Source organism: Pseudophryne corroboree, chromosome 1 (genome assembly GCF_028390025.1).
Source record: "Pseudophryne corroboree isolate aPseCor3 chromosome 1, aPseCor3.hap2, whole genome shotgun sequence".
Classification (NCBI taxonomy): domain Eukaryota; kingdom Metazoa; phylum Chordata; class Amphibia; order Anura; family Myobatrachidae; genus Pseudophryne; species Pseudophryne corroboree.
In genome coordinates, this window is record NC_086444.1 from 452,699,626 (window position 1) to 452,720,694 (window position 21,069).

The 21,069-nt window shown below is 44.7% G+C and overlaps 1 protein-coding gene across 2 annotated transcripts in view; it reads left to right on the forward strand.

The window, feature by feature from the left end:
- Window positions 1–21,069, forward strand: part of SLC7A8 (solute carrier family 7 member 8) — an 82,998-nt gene that overhangs the window by 44,303 nt on the left and 17,626 nt on the right. For both annotated transcript variants that reach the window (XM_063913632.1, XM_063913631.1), the window contains exons 5-10: window positions 10,255–10,380; window positions 10,836–10,989; window positions 13,266–13,389; window positions 13,503–13,606; window positions 18,993–19,089; window positions 19,207–19,356. In XM_063913632.1, coding sequence (XP_063769702.1) covers window positions 10,255–10,380; window positions 10,836–10,989; window positions 13,266–13,389; window positions 13,503–13,606; window positions 18,993–19,089; window positions 19,207–19,356 — 755 coding nt within the window. The remainder of the gene's footprint in view (window positions 1–10,254; window positions 10,381–10,835; window positions 10,990–13,265; window positions 13,390–13,502; window positions 13,607–18,992; window positions 19,090–19,206; window positions 19,357–21,069) is intronic.

A 21,069-nucleotide genomic window follows, 5' to 3' on the forward strand; every position in this document is an offset into this window, starting at 1 on the left:
TAACTCATTGCGAATGGTAAATGGTGCTCCAGCCTTAAATTCAGTATGATTAACCGGCGGACGGGATATCGGCTGTCAATATCCCAACAGTGGCATCCCGCCCCCAGAATGCTGGCAGCAGGGCGAGTGCTAAGACACCCCATGCGGGCTTGGTGGCTTGCTGCGCTTGGGAATAGTCCTGTTGCGCTGGGATTCTGGTTGGCGGCATTGTCAGCTGTCGAATTCTGGCGTCTGTATCCTGTCTGCTGGGATCCCGACAGCCAGCAAAGTAAACGCATCACGTTGCCTTACCCTAGGGATTGCGCTGTGTTAAATGTCAATAATCCATACCTGTAAATACACGTGAAAATATATAGTAGTAACAGTGGCGGGACTAGTGAGTGGTGGGCCCACCTTTCCTATCAATGCAACACTCCTTTATACCTGTCCCACATAATAATGATAAAACCACTTTGTATGTATCCTATTAACAGCCATGTTACACACAGGTCTTCATGCCAACCACATTCCTAGACCCTTTTGCCATCCACATAAACAGATCCCTTTACAACTCGCATTGCAGACATCCATTGCTAGTCACAATTTTGTATGTGACTTGCATACATGCTACTAAAAGCAATATTGCTTTGGTAACTTTCCTTGGCACCACTGTTGGGAGGGGCTTAAAGAGTTGTGAGATGAGACCCCAGCAGCTGTATACAAGGGGTCAATCCAATTACATACAGTAATTACATAGAAATATATAAAACCTTGTGTTACTCTGTTCTCAAAGAATCAGCCTACATTTCAGGGGCCCCATTGTCAGCCACACTATACTGACTCCATCGCCATCCACATTGTGTTTTACTCCAGTCCTAAGTAATTGGCACAGATTATTTTAATGCAGCAGTGTAGCGGTACACTTCAGCATACCCTCCAACATTTCACACTAAAAAAACTGTACAAATTAGGAAAAGCCCTTTCCTATACTTTCAATGAGATTTAGTGAGTCAAAAATCGATACACAGCCCTTTTTGGCCAGTACAGACCATAAAAAACGGTACTGTACTGGACAAAAAGGTATAGTTGGAGAGTATGCTTCAGTAGTACTGTACAGTGCTCAGGACAGGCTGCCGGGTTCAGTGGAGCCTGTTTGCGTTCATTGCTTGCTGAATGCTAATGGGAAGTGTAGTTCTACACACAACTACAGTTCCTGTTTCTTGTGCATATAAAACTACAATACCCAGAACTACAATACCCAGGTTTAGGCACTAGTAGGGGGTTTAGGGTGCAGGTACGGGAAGGTTAGGTTTAGGCACCAAGCGTGGACGGTTAGGTTTAGGCAGCAGGGAAGGGTGGGTTAGGCATCTACAACTGAGGGTTAGGGTAGGGTACTTTTGCAGGGCTTGTCGGAATTCTGATGGTAGGGATGCCTCTGTCAGCATCCCGTCCATTGGGAAATCATGCTGAACCCTTGTATCTGCATGTATGTACAGGCGACCTGCTGACTGACCCATTATGCGGCCACAGGATCTTTAGAATGTAAGCTCTCACGAGCAGGGTCCTCCTTCCCTCATGTGCTTTTACGTCTCTTGCTTAACCCATCATCTTTTTAATACTCCCTTTGATGGCACCAAATCCTTCGGTTTTCTGCCACCCTGACACTTATGTCAGTGCTGTCTACTGACGCAGCTATGTTTATATACCCTGTAATTGGGCGCTGCGTATCCCATGTGGTGCCATATAAATAAAAGGATGATGATGATGATGATAATAATAATAATAATCTGCTGCTGACAATGACATCGCAATTAGGCAGGCAAATTTAAATGCCCACCCAGTTGTGATGTCTGGACAGACATATAGGGGTTTATTTACTAATATTTGTGTTTTTGCCGTTTTTAAGGGTGTTTGAACTCAAATGGTATCGGGTGCATTTTACTGCAACTTTTTGAATCCTGATACGGTTATTCACTAAGGTGCCGAGTTTTGCACAATCGTTTTTTCCGATGTCGATGTGATTCGTAATATCAGGCAGTGTTTTACGGGAGTGATGAGTAAAACACTGCCTGACAAAACACAAGGAATCCCGGCCGGATCTGTGAGATCTGTGCAGGGCTTCATTGTGTACCTTAAAAAGTTGTTTAAAGTCTTAAAAAATCTGAAAAAAATTGCGTGGGGTCCCCCCTCCCAAGCACAACCAGCCTCGGGCTCTTTGAGCCGGTCCTGGTAGAAAAAAAATATGGGGAATAAAATGACAGGGGTTCCCCCATATTTCTTCAACCAGCACCGGGCTCTGCGCCTGGTCCTGGTTCCAAAAATACGGGGGACAAAAAGCGTAGGGGTCCCCCGTATTTTTTTAAACCAGCACCGGGCTCCACTAGCCAGGTACATAATGCCACAGCCGGGGGACTCTTTTATACTGGTCCCTGCGGCCCTGGCATTACATACCCAACTAGTCACCCCTGGCCGGGGTACCCTGGAGGAGTGGGGACCCCTTCAATCAAGGGGTCCCGCCCTCCAGCCACCCAAGGGCTAGGGGTGAAGCCCGAGGCTGTCTTCCCCCCCCATCCAAGGGCGGCGGATGGGGGGCTGATAGCCTTGTGAAAAATTGTGAATATTGTTTTTAGTAGCAGTACTACAAGTCCCAGCAAGCCTCCCCCGCAAGCTGGTACTTGGAGAACCACAAGTACCAGCATGCGGTGGAAAACCGGGCCCGCTGGTACCTGTAGTACTACTACTAAAAAAAATACCCCAAAAAAAACAGGACACACACACCGTGACAGTATAAGTTTATTACATACATGCACACCTCCATACATACTTACCTATGTTCCCACGAGGCTCGGTCCTCTTCTCCATGTAGAATCCTAGGGGTACCTGTGTTAAAAATTATACTCGCATAATCCAGGGTAGAATCCGACCTTTGAATAATCCACGTACTTGGCAAAAAAAAACAAAAAAACGGAAACCCGACCACGCACTAAAAGGGGTCTCATGTTTACACATGGGACCCCTTTCCCCGACTGCCAGGACCCCCCCTGACTCCTGTCAAAGAGGGTCCCTTCAGCCAATCGGGGAGCGCCACGTCGTGGCACTCTCCTGATTGGCTGTGTGCTCCTGTAGTGTCTGTCAGGCAGCACACGGCACAGATACAATGTAGCGCCTATGCGCTCCATTGTAGCCAATGGTGGGAACTTTGCGGTCAGAGGTTGACCGAAAGTAAGGTGTGCATGTGAGGTGTGCATGTATGTAATAAACTTATACTGTCACGGTGTGTGTGTCCTGTTTTTTTGGGGGTATTTTTTTAGTAGTAGCACTACAGGTACCAGCGGGCCCGGTTTTCCACCGCATGCTGGTACTTGGAGAACCACAAGTACCAGCTTGCGGGGGAGGCTTGCTGGGACTTGTAGTACTGCTACTAAAACCAATATTCACAATTTTTCACAAGGCTATCAGCCCCCCATCTGCCGCCCTTGGATGGGGGGGGGGGGGGGGGAGGGGGACACAGCCTCGGGCTTCACCCCTGGCCCTTGGGTGGCTGGAGGGGGGGACCCCTTGATTGAAGGGGTCCCCACTTCTCCAGGGTACCCCGGCCAGGGGTGACTAGTTGGGTATGTAATGCCAGGGCCGCAGGGACCAGTATAAAAGTGTCCCCCGGCTGTGGCATTATGTACCTGGCTAGTGGAGCCCGGTGCTGGTTTTAAAAATACGGGGGACCCCTACGCTTTTTGTCCTCCGTATTTTTGGAACCACGACCAGGCGCAGAGCCCGGTGCTGGTTGATTAAATATGGGGGAACCCCTGTCATTTCCCCCCCCCCCCCCCCCCCCCCCCATATTTTTTCAACCAGGACCGGCTCAAAGAGCCCGAGGCTGGTTATGCTTAGGAGGGGGGACCCCACGCAATTTTTTTTTTTTCCAGATTTTACACTAGACAGACCCTTTCCCATAGATAACCATGCACAGATCTCACTGATCCGTGCATGGTTATCCAAACTCGACTGGAAAAAGCAGGTCTATTTTTTTGCTGTTTTTTTTTTTAACGAATCGAAAAAAAAACAGACCCGCACTTGAGCACTCAGAAACTAACACCCAAATACGAATGAATAGTGAATGCCCGTATTCTATGAAATAACAGCCGCGTTTGACCGATGGTCTATTCATTCGTATTTCGGAACGTTGTCATTCAAACCATTACGAATAGACCAGACACTGCCGAGATTGGTGCTTAGTGAATTCCCGGATTGGGACTTAGAAAAAACCCCACAAATCGGCCAAACTCGGATTTTTAGTAAATACTGGCCATAGAGTGTGTGTGTGTGTGTGTGTGTGTGTGTGTGTGTGTGTGTGTGTGTGTGTGTGTGTGTGTGTGTGGCTAAATAATAAAAAAATAAAATGGATACCATGTGGATTATTCAACACCAAGAATATATGAATAAACATCATCCTAAAGAGTGTATAAATGCTGGAGAGGAAATGGGCAAGATTCCTGAAATTCTCAAAGGTCAAAACCGCAGAAACAGTTACTTCTAAACACATGGGGGTCTAGTCATGAAGCAGTGAAAAGTGTGGAGAAGCGAGCCTGTAGAGAAGTTGCCCATGGCAACCAATTAACATTGATTTGACATATCTAATTTGCATACTATACAATTTGTACGGAGCAGCTGACCGGTTGTCATGGGCAACTTTTCTACAGGCTCACTTCTCCAATCTTTTCACGCTTCATGAATACACCCCATGGTGACTCGCCTGCATATCTGATGGCTGCAAGTTCTGTCAAACTCCCAAGTAAGGTGACAAACTGAATTGCTGAAGTAGATTTGCTATATCATAAATAACATACGCAAAGGGTTTATAAGAGCCCAATCACGTTACCGTTATTGGTGAGCAGTAACCTTACGTATTGGTAAACATATTGATCTGGTGGAATAGGGAACTCTGTGTATTCTGTCAATGAACTGGAATCTCGTGATTACACATTTGTGACTTTCATTTTTGCTTTACATTATGTTCACAAAAATCAGCTGTGAAAGAGCCTCAGGTTATATTCATTCAGTATATATTATTTACATTGTAGCTAATCTAATACAGCACTTCTGTTAGGCAGAAACGTCTATAAACATGAGTTATACGCCAGATGACTGCTACCTTACATAGGCATATTGGCAGCCATCACACGCTATCTAATTACCATATATTTAGAAGCACTTGTTATAGCAGAGTACTGTTCAAATTCATTTTGATATGTGAGTGTTTCAAGATTCTTGCTGGCTCTGTTACCTATAGGCTGCAACTATATTTGCCAGCTGGCATTCACTGTATATACAGGATAATGTACACTAGGTATATGTGTTGTCATGGGTTTTATTTATAAATTGTATACATGGCTTATCTGTTTCTCTTTGAAGTTTACAAGTGGCATGGTCTTGGTTTTCTTTGCTCCTTGTCACCCTCTACATGCGCTGTGTTGTGTTATTCTGATAGTGGCCCTCCAACTGCTGTGGTACTATACATCCCAGCATTCCCTACTACAGTTTTGCCATGCCCTAATAGCAAAACTGTGGCAGAACATGCTGGGATGTGTAGTTTCACAGCAGTTGGACGGCCGCATGTTTAATTGCCCTGGCGAAGTGTGTGTGTGTGTGTACTAAGGGGATAATATTCTCTTCTATGCATTGCTTCCAGCAAAGTGCATGAGTGAGATGATTATGGGGAATTTGTCTGCTGCAACCTCCTCTTGCCATGTTCCTTGTTTATCAGCCACTTACTACTACATAGTATTCTATTCACGCCCTTCATATGTTATCGGAAAATGACTGTCCTCTTCCAATTCATATACTGTAGTTATCGGACAATTGAGTCATGTTGCAGATTCTATTATCTCAATGAAACAGGGACAGGTCTGGGTGTACGTATAAAAGAACCGTTTTACCCTCATAAGGCGTCTTGTGTTGTGTATGGGCTTGGCATGTAGGAAGTGTCCTTGTCTTGCTGCAACAGTTTGTGTTCAGTAGAACTCTCCCTGCGTCATGTATTGCATATCTAGCCTGCCTCGACAGGAGGACTGGAAACAGGCCATAAGTGATTAGTAAAATGGATAGTTGCCACCTCTTCTTCTTTGTAGCGGATTAGAAAGCATTAGGAGTGCATAATCTACGCAGCAAGAGTTTATGCAGCACTCTTTACTGTGTAAGTTAACTGGGCCCATGTGAAGCCTGCAGAATGATGCATTCAGATCAATACTGAATCGGCTCCTGTTCCTTTGTGGCTGTGCCGCAATGCAACTATTTTCATTGTGTTATATGCTTACGATCACTGTAACAATGTAAGAATACAATCAGAGGGAGCAAATTATGAGGGGGGGGGGGGGGGGGGCTGTGTTTAGATGCCATGCAGGCCCACTCCTCTCTGCAGTACATTTGAATCTCTGGCATTGTGCCAGACTGTACTGCACACATGTGGGACTCCTGCTGCACCATGACGCTCCTTGTTCCTGGAGAGTTCTCTGCTGCGCATGCACAAATCTCCAGGAAGAAAATGTCTGCCGCACCATTTTCCTGGTGATTTGTGCTGACGCGGGCCTGCAGCAAGGTAAGTATTTAGACATGGGTGCGGTGTGGGGGCCAACTCCCCCCTGGACCCAGTGGCCTATGTGTACCTCACACCTTGAAACTATTGCAGATACAACAATAACAGGCAGCAATGCAGATTATGTATATTTGTGTTTTTAAAGGGCCTTTGTATCTGCTCTAGATGTCCTGTATTGTTAATATATTGCTAATTGACCATTGTGCTGTAATCCAAGCAATATTTCAATTGTTATGAACACTAAAGTACCAGAGGCGGATTTAGACCTCATGGGGCCCTAAGCGAAATACCGATTTGGGGCCCCCCTACCTCAAACCATCCATAGCACTATATTTTTGTTCTGACTTATGCCCCCTTACATTACAGATGGAGTTCCGTCTGTGCCTGGGCCTATCACCGCGTCTGGGGCGCGCACGTGTCCGTGACACGCACGCGCCCCATTCACTGGAATGAGAGCGTCTGTGTGCACTCCCAGCGGGGCTAAGCGGCGACCAATCAGACAGTGCCCCATAGAGGTACTGTGCCCCACGGCGCGCACCAAAAAAATGGGTGTGGCCAATTAAAATGGGACGTGAAACAGACATATGCCCCCAATAGTGCAGTGCCAGGTATACAAATGCCCCCACAGTGCCAGGTATACAAATGCCCCCACAGTGCCAGGTAATACCTGACACTGTGGGGGCAATTGTGGATCTGACACTGTGGGGGCAGTTGTATACCTGACAGGTATACAAATGCCCACACAGTGCCAGGTAAACAAATGCCCCCACAGTGCCAGGTATACAATTGCCCCCACAGCAGCCAGTGCTGCAGCTGCTTACCACTGCTGCTCCGGCTGTGAGGGACGGGTGAGTCGGGAGAGGAGAGCGCCCGCCAGCGCGGCTGTGTCTGGCGCGGTGGCGTATAGCGGGCTTCATTCAAACCAGCCGCCGGTTCGTGAGCCAATCAGAGCTCGCGCACCGGCGGCTTCTGATTGGTTGCCGGTCCGCGAGCTCTGATTGGCTCACGAACCGGCGGCTGGTTTGAAGTCCGCTATACGCCGCGCCAGACACAGCCGCGCTGGCGGGCGCTCTCCTGACAGCTGAGACACGCTGCCGCCGGACTGAGCGGCAGCGTGTCTCAGTGACACAAGCGTGGGGCCCGCTTCGGGCCCCCTGACCCGGCGGGCCCTAGGCAACCACTTAGGTTGCCTATCGGCAAATCCGCCACTGTAAAGTACACTTCAATTTATTTATTTTCTTTTTTATTATTATTTTTTTTAGCCTTTTATATGAGACTACAGAAAATGGGTTTACTAGGATTATAGCTACGTAGTTTCTCACAATGTCCAAGAGACTTTTGGATTAAGCTGAGACCTCCAGACTCCCAAGAGTCAGCAGTTCCCTGTCTGCAGGCTTACTCTGAGCAGGCAGAAATGTATATCATTAGACGCGATGTGAGCACAAATGGCGTGGCCACGTCGCACACACCTCTTCTTCCCATACCTTTACTCTACATTTCCTGTAGTGAGATATGAAAAGTAAGCAAGGGTACAGTTATTACACAAAGTTCCAAATTGTACATCAAACCTGAGCAACCACTTAGATTCTTGCTTTTATTATGTAACTTGCACAAAGCATATAAAGGCTAATCATTGATTGGTTTCTGTGCTTAGGTGCAGATTCTGTACCTAAATGCATGTTGAATAATGAGTTTACGAATGTGCTTATGTAACGTGGATAAGCAGCGGTAGTCAGTGGCGTAAGTTTGTCTCAGTTGCCCGGAGGCAAGAAAAATATTGGTCCCCCCCATGTATATAATTTGCTCCTGCATAGTAAGCATGCAGATTCTAACTAAGGGGGTCATTCCGAGTTGTTCGCTCGTTATTTTTTTGCGCATGCGCAATGTCCACAGTGCGACTGCGCCAAGTAAATTTGCTATGCAGTTAGGTATTTTACTCACGGCATTACAAGGTTTTTTCTTCGTTCTGAAGATCGGAGTGTGATTGACAGGAAGTGGGTGTTTCTGGGCGGAAACTGGCTGTTTTATGGGTGTGTGCGAAAAAACGCTACCGTTTCTGGGAAAAACGCGGGAGTGGCTGGAGAAACGGAGGAGTGTCTGGGCGAACGCTGGGTGTGTTTGTGACGTCAAACCAGGAACGAAACTGACTGAACTGATCGCAGATGCCGAGTAAGTCTGGAGCTACTCAGAAACTGCTAAGAAGTGTCTATTCGCAATTCTGCTAATCTTTCGTTCGCAATTTTGATAAGCTAAGATTCACTCCCAGTAGGCGGCGGCTTAGCGTGTGCAAAGCTGCTAAAAGCAGCTTGCGAGCGAACAACTCGGAATGAGGGCCTATATGAAGCTACTACAAAACCACTGCAGCTAGGCAGATCTGTGTAGGGGTCCAGCCACACACTACATAGATCTGCTCAGTCCTTCCCAATGCTGATTATTTCTCTGACAATTAATTTGCAAGTGTCATATCCAGGATTAGAACCCACAACGTATTACATTGGAAGCATGCACCTTACTGATGGAGATATCTGCTGTTGCATAGGAAGTATGAGAATTCTAACTATATGAAGTTACGTGTAATTGTCAGAGAAATAACTGCATATAGTTAGAATTCTCATGTTTCCTTTATAGGAGCAAATAGCTTCATCAGTAAGGTGTCTGCTTCCAGTATATCTATAATAAAGAGGGTGTGATTTGTAAGGTGCAGTGACTAGTGGGGAAGTCGGCTGCGGAAGAGTTACTGGCTGTTAACTTAATTGATTAATGTTGCTGAACACACAGAACAGGAGGAGAGGTGCCCCCCTTCAAAGCAGGAGCCCGGCGGCAGCTGACTCCGTTGCCTCCCAGAGTTCTGCCTCTGGCGGTAGTACTGAAAATGAAGATGATCCATTCTTTTCAGTGAGGCATGTAGTAACAAACTGTTTCAACTATATATAGCGTGGATTGATTACATAGGTCATTTACAAAGACATTCATTGCCTACTGTAGAATCCGCTTGGTTCCCATCCATCTGCAAAGTGACAAGTGCAGCTTTTCAGGCCAATCCGAGCAACTGTATACAAGCTAGCTCTGAGACCGAAAGCCAATCGTGTGATACTGCAGACATGCACCAGCCTATAAGATCGGGTTCACAACATAGACCTGATCTCCTGGGAAAGTGCTCGCCTGCTAGCAAATAATGATGATTGACCTTCTTCTTTTTTTTACATCCATGCTCTAAGGGGGGGCTCTGGGGTAATTGGAACCTTCTCCTAAATGTGCACCAGCTATTTTGTTGCTTGGAATTGCATTTAAGTGAGAAGGTGTACTAGGCGCACTGTAATAAACTTCACAATCCTCTTATAAAAACAATCCTAATGTCTCCCTACACTCAGGTTTAGGTTAGACATAAATAAGGGTAAACCAGCAGTATTTTGGGAGCAAAACAGGAAAGTTTGTTTTAATGGAAAAAAGATGTTGGACTGGTGATATTTACTCTCTTGCACATATTTCTCCACTGTGCACATCTTGGCGCACATATAGTTTGCGGGGGCATTTCCTGAGGGTCCATTGTAGAAGTGCATCTTCTTGTGCGATGGATGATGGGCCATCCATGGGTAGCAGTGTGAAACCGAGGTGTTTTATAGTGCACATTGCATGTTCCTCGTACATGAGGTACACAGTAACTAACTATCTGCATTCTCCCAAAGTGCTGCTCACCTGGGTGAATTGTGCCAGTGTACGATGGGCCACTCGAGTTCAAGACATGTTCACGGCTGGGAAGCTGCTGGCTTTGGGACTCATCATTATTATGGGATTTGTGCAGATCTGTAAAGGTAAGTGTGCTTATTCATAGTCACTGTATGTGCACAATACAGATTGGGGGGGGGGGGGGTCTTCATCAGGGATATTGCTGTCATGTTACCATTTACACATCAGAGCTAGAGATCTCTCTGGATATGGTGGTTTGAAAAACAAAAACTGTCCATGTTTCAGGAAATGTAAAATAATGTTTTTAAGTTCTTACGAGTAGAATGCGGAGTACTGATCTTTGTACATCTATTAGCTTGTTCTCTGTTCTCTCTTATTTTTAAACTGGATGTAGGAGACTGCACAGCCATAAATATAGGTATCCTAGACAGAGGTATCTTGGTTGCTGTTTTATTGAGAAAATTAGGTTCCATACATATTACATGGTGGTGTAGATGCGCGAGGAGATCTTTTGTATTATTTGCTTGGCTGCTGTATACGATGTGTTTGTGTCCTCATGACATTATCTATTCATTCCCAGGGGAGTATTTCTGGCTGGAGCCAAAGAATGCGTTTGAGAATTTCCAGGAGCCAGACATTGGACTCATTGCATTGGCTTTTCTGCAGGGCTCATTTGCATATGGGGGCTGGAACTTTCTAAACTATGTGACAGAGGAGCTTGTGGACCCGTACAAGTAAGAATAACCACCAGTGGCCACACTATTAGGCTGTTGCTATCAATTAGCCGTATCACATGTAAGCTGCAGTTCTGTGAATTTGTATCAAAATGATGAGCTACTGTACTTACTAAAGTGTATTCTACTCTGTAGGGACAACAATGGGGGAAACAGGACTAAAAGTGGTAGTTAAAACAAAATTAAACCTCATTTGTAAGATAATGTATGATGTATTAAGGGGGTTATTCAGAGATGGATGTAGATCTTGCTTCCCGGAGCAAGATCTGCGTCCAACTCCTCACATGCTGGGAGCTTCCCATCTCTGGGCAAGGCTTCATTATGCAGCCACAATTTAATTGTGGGCACATCGATTAGAGGTTGACCCCTGCCTGCACAACCAGGCTGTGCTGGTAGGCGTTCCGCCGCCATTTTTGTGCGTGCGCAGACCAGGTGGACACAGCTGCTGTAAACAGAGGCACGGCTGCTTCCATCTCTGAATCGATTCCTTAGTCATTCTGATGTAAATATATGTCAAGCAGGAGCAAAAATCATGCACCAGCTATTAAATGTAACCGTAAAACCACTTTATAATAATGTATGCTTTCCCCATTCAGAGGATTCTAGGAGCAAAGTATAGCATAAAGAGCCCATTCTGCTGACCCCGAGCCACCCATTCTGATGGCAGGTATTAATAACCGCAAATAGCTCAGTATGGTTTGTCTACAGGGACGGTTCTAGACCTTGTGGCGTCGGGGCAAACTTTTCCTTTTGGCCCCTTTTATACACATTGCGCCAGGTAGAGCTCCTCTGAGAGTCTGAAGAGCTTTGATAAAGCGTCTACCTACTATAGGGTGAAATAAAGGCTTGTTATTACCAATGGCTGTGTAAACATGTTACTTCACTACAGTAAATAGTTGCTACAACAAAATGCCATTAAAATATGGCACATGTAATTTGTATATTCCTCTCCATTTTATTTTGTCCACATCCTGGGCCTGATTTAGAGATTGATGCTGCTGCATCTGCTCCAGTGCCCATTGCCTGAGTCATGGGTGCTATAATGGGGCTGATTCAGACCTGATCGGTGTTGTGCGTTTTTCAAACAGCAGCGATCAGGTCTGAAGTGCGCATGTGCCGGCACCACAGTGCGACGGCGCATGCCAGACCGCCAACGCTGGGCGGGAGGGGGCGGGCTGGCGGTGTTTAGGGTTCACGGTCCGTGCAACACAGGGGTGCCCGGACCGTTGGGGTACGCGGCAGCTGCGTGATGTTACATACAGCCACTGCGACCCAGGCAGCGGCGAGTAGCTCCCAGCTAGAACGCAGGAGCTGTGCTGGCAAGAAGCTGCTCCTAAAGTACAAAAGCATCGCCGCTGTGCAATGCTTTTGTTTTTCTGCGGGGGGGGGGCTGACATGCGGGGTGGACTAGCCCCGTGCTGGGCATTTTCCCCCGCATGTCAGGGAATCTGATCGTAGATGTGCTAAATACAGCACATTTACGATCAGGTTTGGATCACCCCCAATATGCAAATGCTAGTGTCAGCCCTTTCCTTGTACACTAGCATACACCTGATTGTGCAGACCATGAGACGCCCATTCTCTGCATCCCTGTATGCTGATGGTTACTTACAGGTCACCATCGATTCACCATCCCCACTTGCACCTCCCTGTGGAAGCTGTTGTGCGTCTGCAGGCCACTTGCAGTGACATACCCGCCACAATCCCATAACAGGTTCACGAGACATATTTGTTTTGTGACCTTTTCAGGCCCTCTCCCAGGAGCAGCCATCGCTTTGCCTCTATTCCTGATCCCTGCTCTGCCGTACACCATAGCTCTTTTGTGTGGACACTCAGGGTAACACATGCATCTTAGGGGTTTCCAGCTTTGTGTGCACCTCTGTGTCTCTGGTTAGGGCTCTTGTGTGTTTCAACTAGAAATCTTTATCTTCAGTGCTGATTTTCCTAGACTACAGGTACCATGGGATATTTCAGCTGCCTGAGTGTCGTGCCATAAAGCACATATATAATTTACTTTCATGTATCGTGTGTCCTATCTCTGTTTTCCTAATATTTTGGAGCTGACATGTCTTCTGTTATTGCCATGTCTTCATTACTGACTGCAGTCATAGATGTTACATTCACTTAAAGTTTTGCTTCAGCCCTGAATATTTGTAAGTGCGTAGAATAGGCACTGCTTGACTTTCACTGCACCTGACTTCATGCTGCTGGGAAATAGAGTAGTCTAGATCTCCCTCTAGTGGTAAAACTTGGTTAATTATTTTGTATTTCAACAGGAACCTCCCACGTGCCATCTTTATATCTATTCCACTTGTCACATTTGTATATGTGTTTGCAAATATTGCCTACGTGACTGCCATGTCCCCTCAGGAGCTACTGGCCTCCAATGCAGTGGCTGTGGTGAGTATCTGTAAACCAGACCAACCTTTGTCATTGCACAAACTGAATCTGTTTCTATTGATCTGTTGATTCTTCTCACCCTTTATAAACCGCTGTTTCTTTATATTCTCCAGACATTTGGTGAAAAATTGCTGGGTGTCATGGCCTGGATCATGCCAATATCTGTGGCTCTCTCCACATTTGGGGGAGTCAATGGATCTCTCTTTACCTCATCCAGGTGAGTATGAGATGCATGCTAATATCACTGTATACATGCACATCAGTGTGGGCCCAGTCACCATGTGTGTTACTGTTGTACTGTTAGGGGGGAATTCAATTGTTTGAAAAGTCAGTTGGGTGTCTGTTTTTTCCTGTCTATTAGATAGGAAAAAACAGACACCCAACTGACTTTTCAAACAATTGAATTCCCCCCTAACAGTACAACAGTGTCTGTTTTTTCCTGTCAATTAGATAGGAAAAAACAGACACCCAACTGACTTTTCAAACAATTGAATCTCCCCCTTAGTGTTCCATACTTGGTGTAAGGATAATCTCTGAACCACCTCGATGTGATGACCTCTTAGGTACCCGTGAGAGCAAAACTTAACACCATACAGAAAACACACAGTTGATAGTTAAGAATCACTCTGGTTTATTAGGGGGGCAACAGCTTGTTAAAAAGGACAGGATACATGGGTGTAAGCAGTATGTGTTACATTGTCATTGGCTCGTTAACAGTTACTAGGCAGTTTAGTAAAAGCATACAGGATCTCATATGCAGGAAGGACACATAGCACGAGCCAATCAAGAGGGGAATCTCCATATAAGGGCGTCCGTGCATGTGTAGGCTACATGGTGAAACTAGAGCATTAGCAGATACACAGTATCAATGTATAGCAAGCATACAGTGCTTGACCATATTTGGTAATACAAATAAAGCCAGCCTACGTGGCACTTACTTGTATGCTTTACGGATTCCTCATTTAACCCTTCAATCCCCTCTTAGAATCATACATTTAAATGATATGATTCTTCTTACTAAACTCCTTATTCCTGTATTTGGCAAGGTACTGCTTGTAGCCTTCAGGGGAATTTACGTGTGCAGGGGCAATGGATTCATACATAAGGGTATTCTCAATACCTTTGGTAGCAAGCTTTCTGCAACATGGTATGATGCAAAAAACAACAACACAGATAATAGCAAGAATAATCAATATATAGATTCCTAACTGGACAAGGGCCTGCTTCCAATTTTCAAACCATCCAAACCATTGGCTCCATGGGTTATCAATACCTGAATTCCTCTTCAGCTCAATGGATAAATCCTCTAACCTTTTAATAGCTAAGGTGACCTTACCATTGGGACCTGTGCTATCTGGTATGTAGGTACAACATCCTTCTACCCTTTTTATATACACGCATGTTCCACCCTTTTCTGCTAATATCATATCTAGGGCCATACGGTTTTGGAATGTCATCTGGGTAGTGGATTCCAACTGTTCAGCTACTCCTCCCAAGGCGTCTCTGGTGTCGTTAATGAATCTCTGCTGATTATAATATATATATAGTTAATCCAAGCAACATTCTTATTAACAGTTATTATAGGGATTAAAGATTCAAAACCTGCAGCAACTTCATCTCTAGCTTTAAATTCATCAGGAACTCCTCTAGGGATTCCTATAGCATCAATATATACATGGGGGTCAAAGCTACCTTCTGGGCTCTCTCTTTTCCTTCTCTTGGAGGCTACAGTAGGAGAAGGTGGTTGCTCATCTTCTGAGAGAATATGGAGGGGCATGATTACTTTAGCCAATGCACACTCTCCTTTCCATGGGGTGTCTAATTTTGTTCTTAGCCTCATGTCCCCACAGATATAATGGATATCTCCTAGGGATTTAGTCTGGTTAACTAGGACAGTAGTCCTTCTCTCTGCACAATATCCTGGGGGGAAAGTTTTCAAATTTCTACCCGAGGTGTCATTGGATACATAACAAGTGTAATTACCAGGGTATATAGTTATGGTGTTACCTGGGTTGGGATTCTTAGACAGTATGGGGTATTCCTTTTTCCACATCTCACATTCACTACTGTTGGTTTCTGTGCCATTGTAAAGGCTGAAGAAACAACCTTCTTGTGATACTGGGATATTTAAAGGCACAGTACCTAAATGGGGTCTAGATTTGCCACAAACATAACAGTTACTTTTATTATGCTTGATAGCATTATATTTCATCCATTCTAACCAGAAGTTGATATCTGAAAAACCTGTTTCTATAGCTAGAGTGTCCTCAAATGAGGGATTATCAATGGCTATTATTTCGTTAAAGGTGGTTATATGGGGTTTGAGGGGCTTCTCCTGTCTGGATGTGGCTGTGGATGTTGCAGAATACTCACTATTATTGTACATATCTTTTAAATGGAACACTTCCCTATCACTGTAGTATCCTGTTTCATACCAGAGCCCAAATACATAAGTGCCACTGTCAGTGGGGCTAGGGTTTTCTATGTTTAGTCTGAATTTGTGTGAACCAGTATCCATCTTAAAGACAGACATTCTAGAAATTAGGGATTTATTATTTTTGTCTTTCTTAGCCAGGGCCTCCGTTGGTTTGTAACCCCAGTCAGTCCCAGTATTCCACCCTATCGCTCCCCAATAATCACAGTTGTTTCCCCAGTGTGTACTGGTAACACAAATATAGACGGTTTCAGGGCCTCTTGAGTGTCTAATCTTTTGATCTATGGAACGTCTTGCTTCAGCGAGTTTAGTAAATTTGAAATAGTCTACAATATAAGTGGCGACGTGTGCTGGAGGAGTTGTACCATAGGGTAATTACTCCATGGGTTTGTGTTATGTCTACTTCAGTCCTGTGCAGGGGTATCTGGTAAGCAAGGGTCAACAGGATGATGTAAGTCCACCATTGACCAGAATTCCGAGATCGCTCCATCTGCTGGGGAGTCCTCTGTTCCCTCATGGTGGAGGTCAGGGCTGTCTGCCCCCGTTAGTACCTCTTCTCCTAGTTGGGGGTCAGAGTTGTCTACTCCCGTTAGTACCCCTTCCTGAGTCTCTTCTCTATCAGGGATGGCACTTGGGACTTTCTTCACTCGGGATGCATGTATCCACGTGGGCCCCTCTTCGGTAAGGACAGCCGTCCTGGTCACTGCCACGACTTCCGTCTCTGGACCATAGGTGAAATCTCCTGGGCCTTTATTCCTGGGGAGCACCTTCACAACGACTTTGTCTCCGACCTGGAAAGGATGTGTCGGTTCCTGTGGATTAAAAGGATTTTTACGTACAACATTGTTTTCAATTTCACTCAGTCTGGTCATAAGGGATCTGACATATTTTTCCTTAATCTGTTCTAGGTCCCCTTCCTGTACTACTAGTGGTTTCTTAGCCCAGGGTGTGGGAAAGGGTCTTCCCATAAGTATTTCAAAGGGTGAATAACCCAGAGTCTTTTGGGGGGTCATCCTAATCTCTGCTAGGACAATGGGGAGGACCTGTTTCCATTTATTGAACGTCCCTCCTGTTGCTTTCCTGAGTTTGTCCTTTAAAGTTCTGTTCATTCTCTCCACTATCGCTGAGCTTTGAGGATGATAGGGAATGTGGAATTTCCACTCTATTTGGAGTGCTTTTACTAAGGCTTGTGTGATTTTTGCTGTAAAGGCAGCGCCTTTATCACTATTGATCTGTAACGGGCATCCCCATCTGGGGATAACTTCTTGGGTTAGAATTCTTGCTACAGTTTTGGCATCTTCTGCTTTTGTTGGGAATGCCTCTGGCCATCGTGAGAACATGTCCACTATAACCAAGGCGTATTCCTGTTTTGTTCCTTTGCTAGGTATGTGCGTAAAATCAATTTGCAAGTGTGTAAAAGGCGTGGTGGGGTACTCAAGATGCTGATGTTTTGCTTTCATAGGATTGTTAGGGTTATTGCGTAGACCGGTAATACATCTGCTGACATACTGATCTACCAATGTTTTAACATCTGTTATATAAAAGTCTTTGCTCAAGAGTATAGCTGTGGTGCTTTTGCTATGGTGTCCTACCCCGTGGTAGTGAGCAATGAACAAAGGGGCACTTGATTGTGGTATGCATGGTCTCCCCTCTTTGCAGATCAATCCTGTTTTAGGATTTTTCTGCAATATAGGGAATACCCAGTCATCTAAATCTTTTGGGGATGCTGAGGCCTGTAATTCAGTTATCAGATATTGATCGTCAATCACAGGAGGTGTCATGACGGTCATATGTGACTGGTTAATGGCTTGCAGTGCTGCTTCTTTGTCAGCTTTGTCAGCAAGGGCGTTACCTTTTAGATATGTCATCCTTGCCACCCGTGTGAGCTCTGCAATGCAATATTGCAACATCGGAGGGCAGTGTGATGGCATGGAGTAAATCTGTGATGAGTTGTGCGTGGGAAATTCCTTTCCCGTCGGCTCCCACAAACCCTCGGCGGGCCCATATCATACCATGATCATGCACCACGCCATGGGCGTATTTGGAATCTGTGTAAATTGTAACAGGTTTGTCTTGGTACATTTGGCAAGCTCTTGTAAGGGCTATGAGCTCTGCTGCTTGTGCTGACTGGTATGGGATAGGTTTGGCTTCTAGGATGTCATTTGGGGGGCGTACAACAGCGTAGCCCGCCTGGTATGTAGTCATTGGGTCTGCTACATGAGCCGTCCACAAAAACATGGTCAGAACCTGGTATTGGTACAGGGGACATATCCAGTCTTGGGGAGGTCTCTGACTCTATTGATGTAGAACAGTCATGGTCGTCAGGTATGTCATCTATCCTGGACGAGCCCCCAAATTGTAAGGATAATATCTCTGAACCACCTCGATGTGATGACCTCTTAGGTACCCGTGAGAGCAAAACTTAACACCATACAGAAAACACACAGTTGATAGTTAAGAATCACTCTGGTTTATTAGGGGGGCAACAGCTTGTTAAAAAGGACAGGATACATGGGTGTAAGCAGTATGTGTTACATTGTCATTGGCTCGTTAACAGTTACTAGGCAGTTTAGTAAAAGCATACAGGATCTCATATGCAGGAAGGACACATAGCACGAGCCAATCAAGAGGGGAATCTCCATATAAGGGCGTCCGTGCATGTGTAGGCTACATGGTGAAACTAGAGCATTAGCAGATACACAGTATCAATGTATAGCAAGCATACAGTGCTTGACCATATTTGGTAATACAAATAAAGCCAGCCTACGTGGCACTTACTTGTATGCTTTACGGATTCCTCATTTAACCCTTCACTTGGTTACCTACTTCCATACTTAAAATAAAATACATCCACAAGTTGAGGTGAACCCCCTCAGATTGGTCCTAACCATACCTAATACTAACGCATTATGTCAAGTTATCAAGGACTTACCATAATAGTGGGCAAACTAATATGTAGACAGCAGTGCAGCTGTCTTAAAATCACAGGTGGGTGGAGTGTTAGTATTAATCAGTGGATGGTCACGCATTTTAGCCAAACGTGTGAAGAACCCCATTTATGCCTCAGAGTTGATCATAATTGTGTTGACTATCATCAGTACTCTTAGTGTGCACCTGTATTTTGTTTTTCCTGCTTCTGAATTTACATCAATAACCTTTGTTCTGATAGGTTGTTTTTCGCTGGTGCAAGAGAGGGTCATCTTCCAAGTGTCTTGGCCATGATCCACATCAAACGTTGCACCCCAATCCCAGCACTGCTTTTCACTGTAAGTAGCCCACTCTTTTTCCCTCCATCCCCAGTTCCCGCACTTACTCAGCCGCAACCCATTCATGGAGTGAAGTCCATTTGCTCTGACACTCATTCTCTCACACTTTCCCAACAGTGCCTTTCCACTCTACTGATGCTTGTTACCAGTGACATGTACACTCTAATCAATTATGTCGGCTTCATCAATTACCTGTTCTATGGTGTCACTGTGGCTGGGCAGATTGTCTTAAGATGGAAGAAGCCAGACCTTCCTCGGCCAATCAAGGTGAGTAGGGCACATACAGAGATAAAAGGGTATAAGAAACGGTCATTCCCAGTGTGCATAAGTAAATTAAATCTGTCTCTTAATCAACAACAAAACACAAGCTTCAGTCACTTTATGAAAGCCAGAAATGTGCCCTTGGGTGCTGATTTGGCACCCATAAGCTACCTGGCACTGCTGCTTTTGTTTTTAGAGGACTTTGGCAAAAGCCATGGTTATCCTTTTCCAAGCCGTATGCAATGGAGGAATGGGGACATCGATGATCTAAATATAAAGACTGAACACACAGAAACAAGTCACTCAGATGTAGTGGCAGATTCAATGATTACGTATGTAAAAGTATAATAGAAACTGCTATACTATATTTGCAGAGTAACAACTATACAAACAATAATAAATAAAAGTAATGCCCAAATGGGACTTTTAGCACTTAACCCTGCAAATACCTAGAAGTGGAGTGACAAAGCAGGACATGGACTGGGAGTGCTGTCTGATGTGTCCAGGTTATCCAACTGGGAATGTTGTTGGGTATGGAATCCCTTCATAGAAAAGAAGTAAATATTTTATTTATGAAGCAGTTATCCAAAATTATGAAAACAGGCATAGTAAAATAAAACTCATTCTAGTGTTGCTATGGTGGAGCCCCTACAGACATATGTCTAGTTATTTTGCCTCTACTTATCCTCTCCATTATCACAAGGTAAAGTGTCACTGTTTTCGTCCTGGCAATTGCAGAGATATAAAATGATTGCCTCTATTTACCATTGCTTTATCGCTATAGTAGGAAAGAAAGGTAAATTTGATAGCAATAACTTCTTTCTTTTTATTAATTTAATGCTTGGATAAAAAGATTGTAGCAATACATTTTATTTTTTTCCATTTCTTTCTATTAATGTCATATGTAACTGGACCTGCATAGCAGAGATGCTTGTACTTGAGAAATGTAATCCATGAAGGTAACATGGGTTGAGTATGAAATGGCAACATGCAGAATGTCAATAGTCATTATATTGACAGCATCATGTAGACACATTCAGATTTTTGACAAATGATGTGTCAACATGACATGTCAACTGCCAGAATGTCGACAATACTCTTTTAGTCTAAATCTAACATTGCAGCCTAATCCTTAGCCTAATGGCAATCGCATGTGTCAGCATTGTTACTGGCGACATTCACAGTGGCATCATTTTGAACATGTGGACAATATGTTCACAACATTGTGGATTTCAACATGTTAACTGACAACAATTAGAACATGTTAATGTTCTGAATGTTGCCGTATTGGTTGGAACCTAGTAGCCCATGCATGCATGATGGTGTTATGTGTCTTCTTGCAAATGGAGAAAAGTAGGTAAGTGCGGTTCTCTTCCTGCATACTCCACTGCCACAGTCTGCTTCATCATATGCCACCCCCACCAAATTAGTCTTTTCTGATCCCCCTGCCAGCTTTGGGCAGAACGTGCAAACATCTAGCTGGGACAGCACTTTACCACAAAGGTTGTCCTGGCACTTAATAAAATATAAATATGGATATAATGGAAAGAGAAGTGTATATTTTTGTTGTGTGTGTGTGTTTTTTTTTTTTTTTTTTTTTAAATGGACCCCTTTGTAATGCTGTCTGTTGAGCAGTAGGCATTTAACGCTCCTTTTGAATTGGGTTTGCTGTATTTAAATGACTGGCATTTTTCAGTACATTTGTGGTGTGATTTTTTT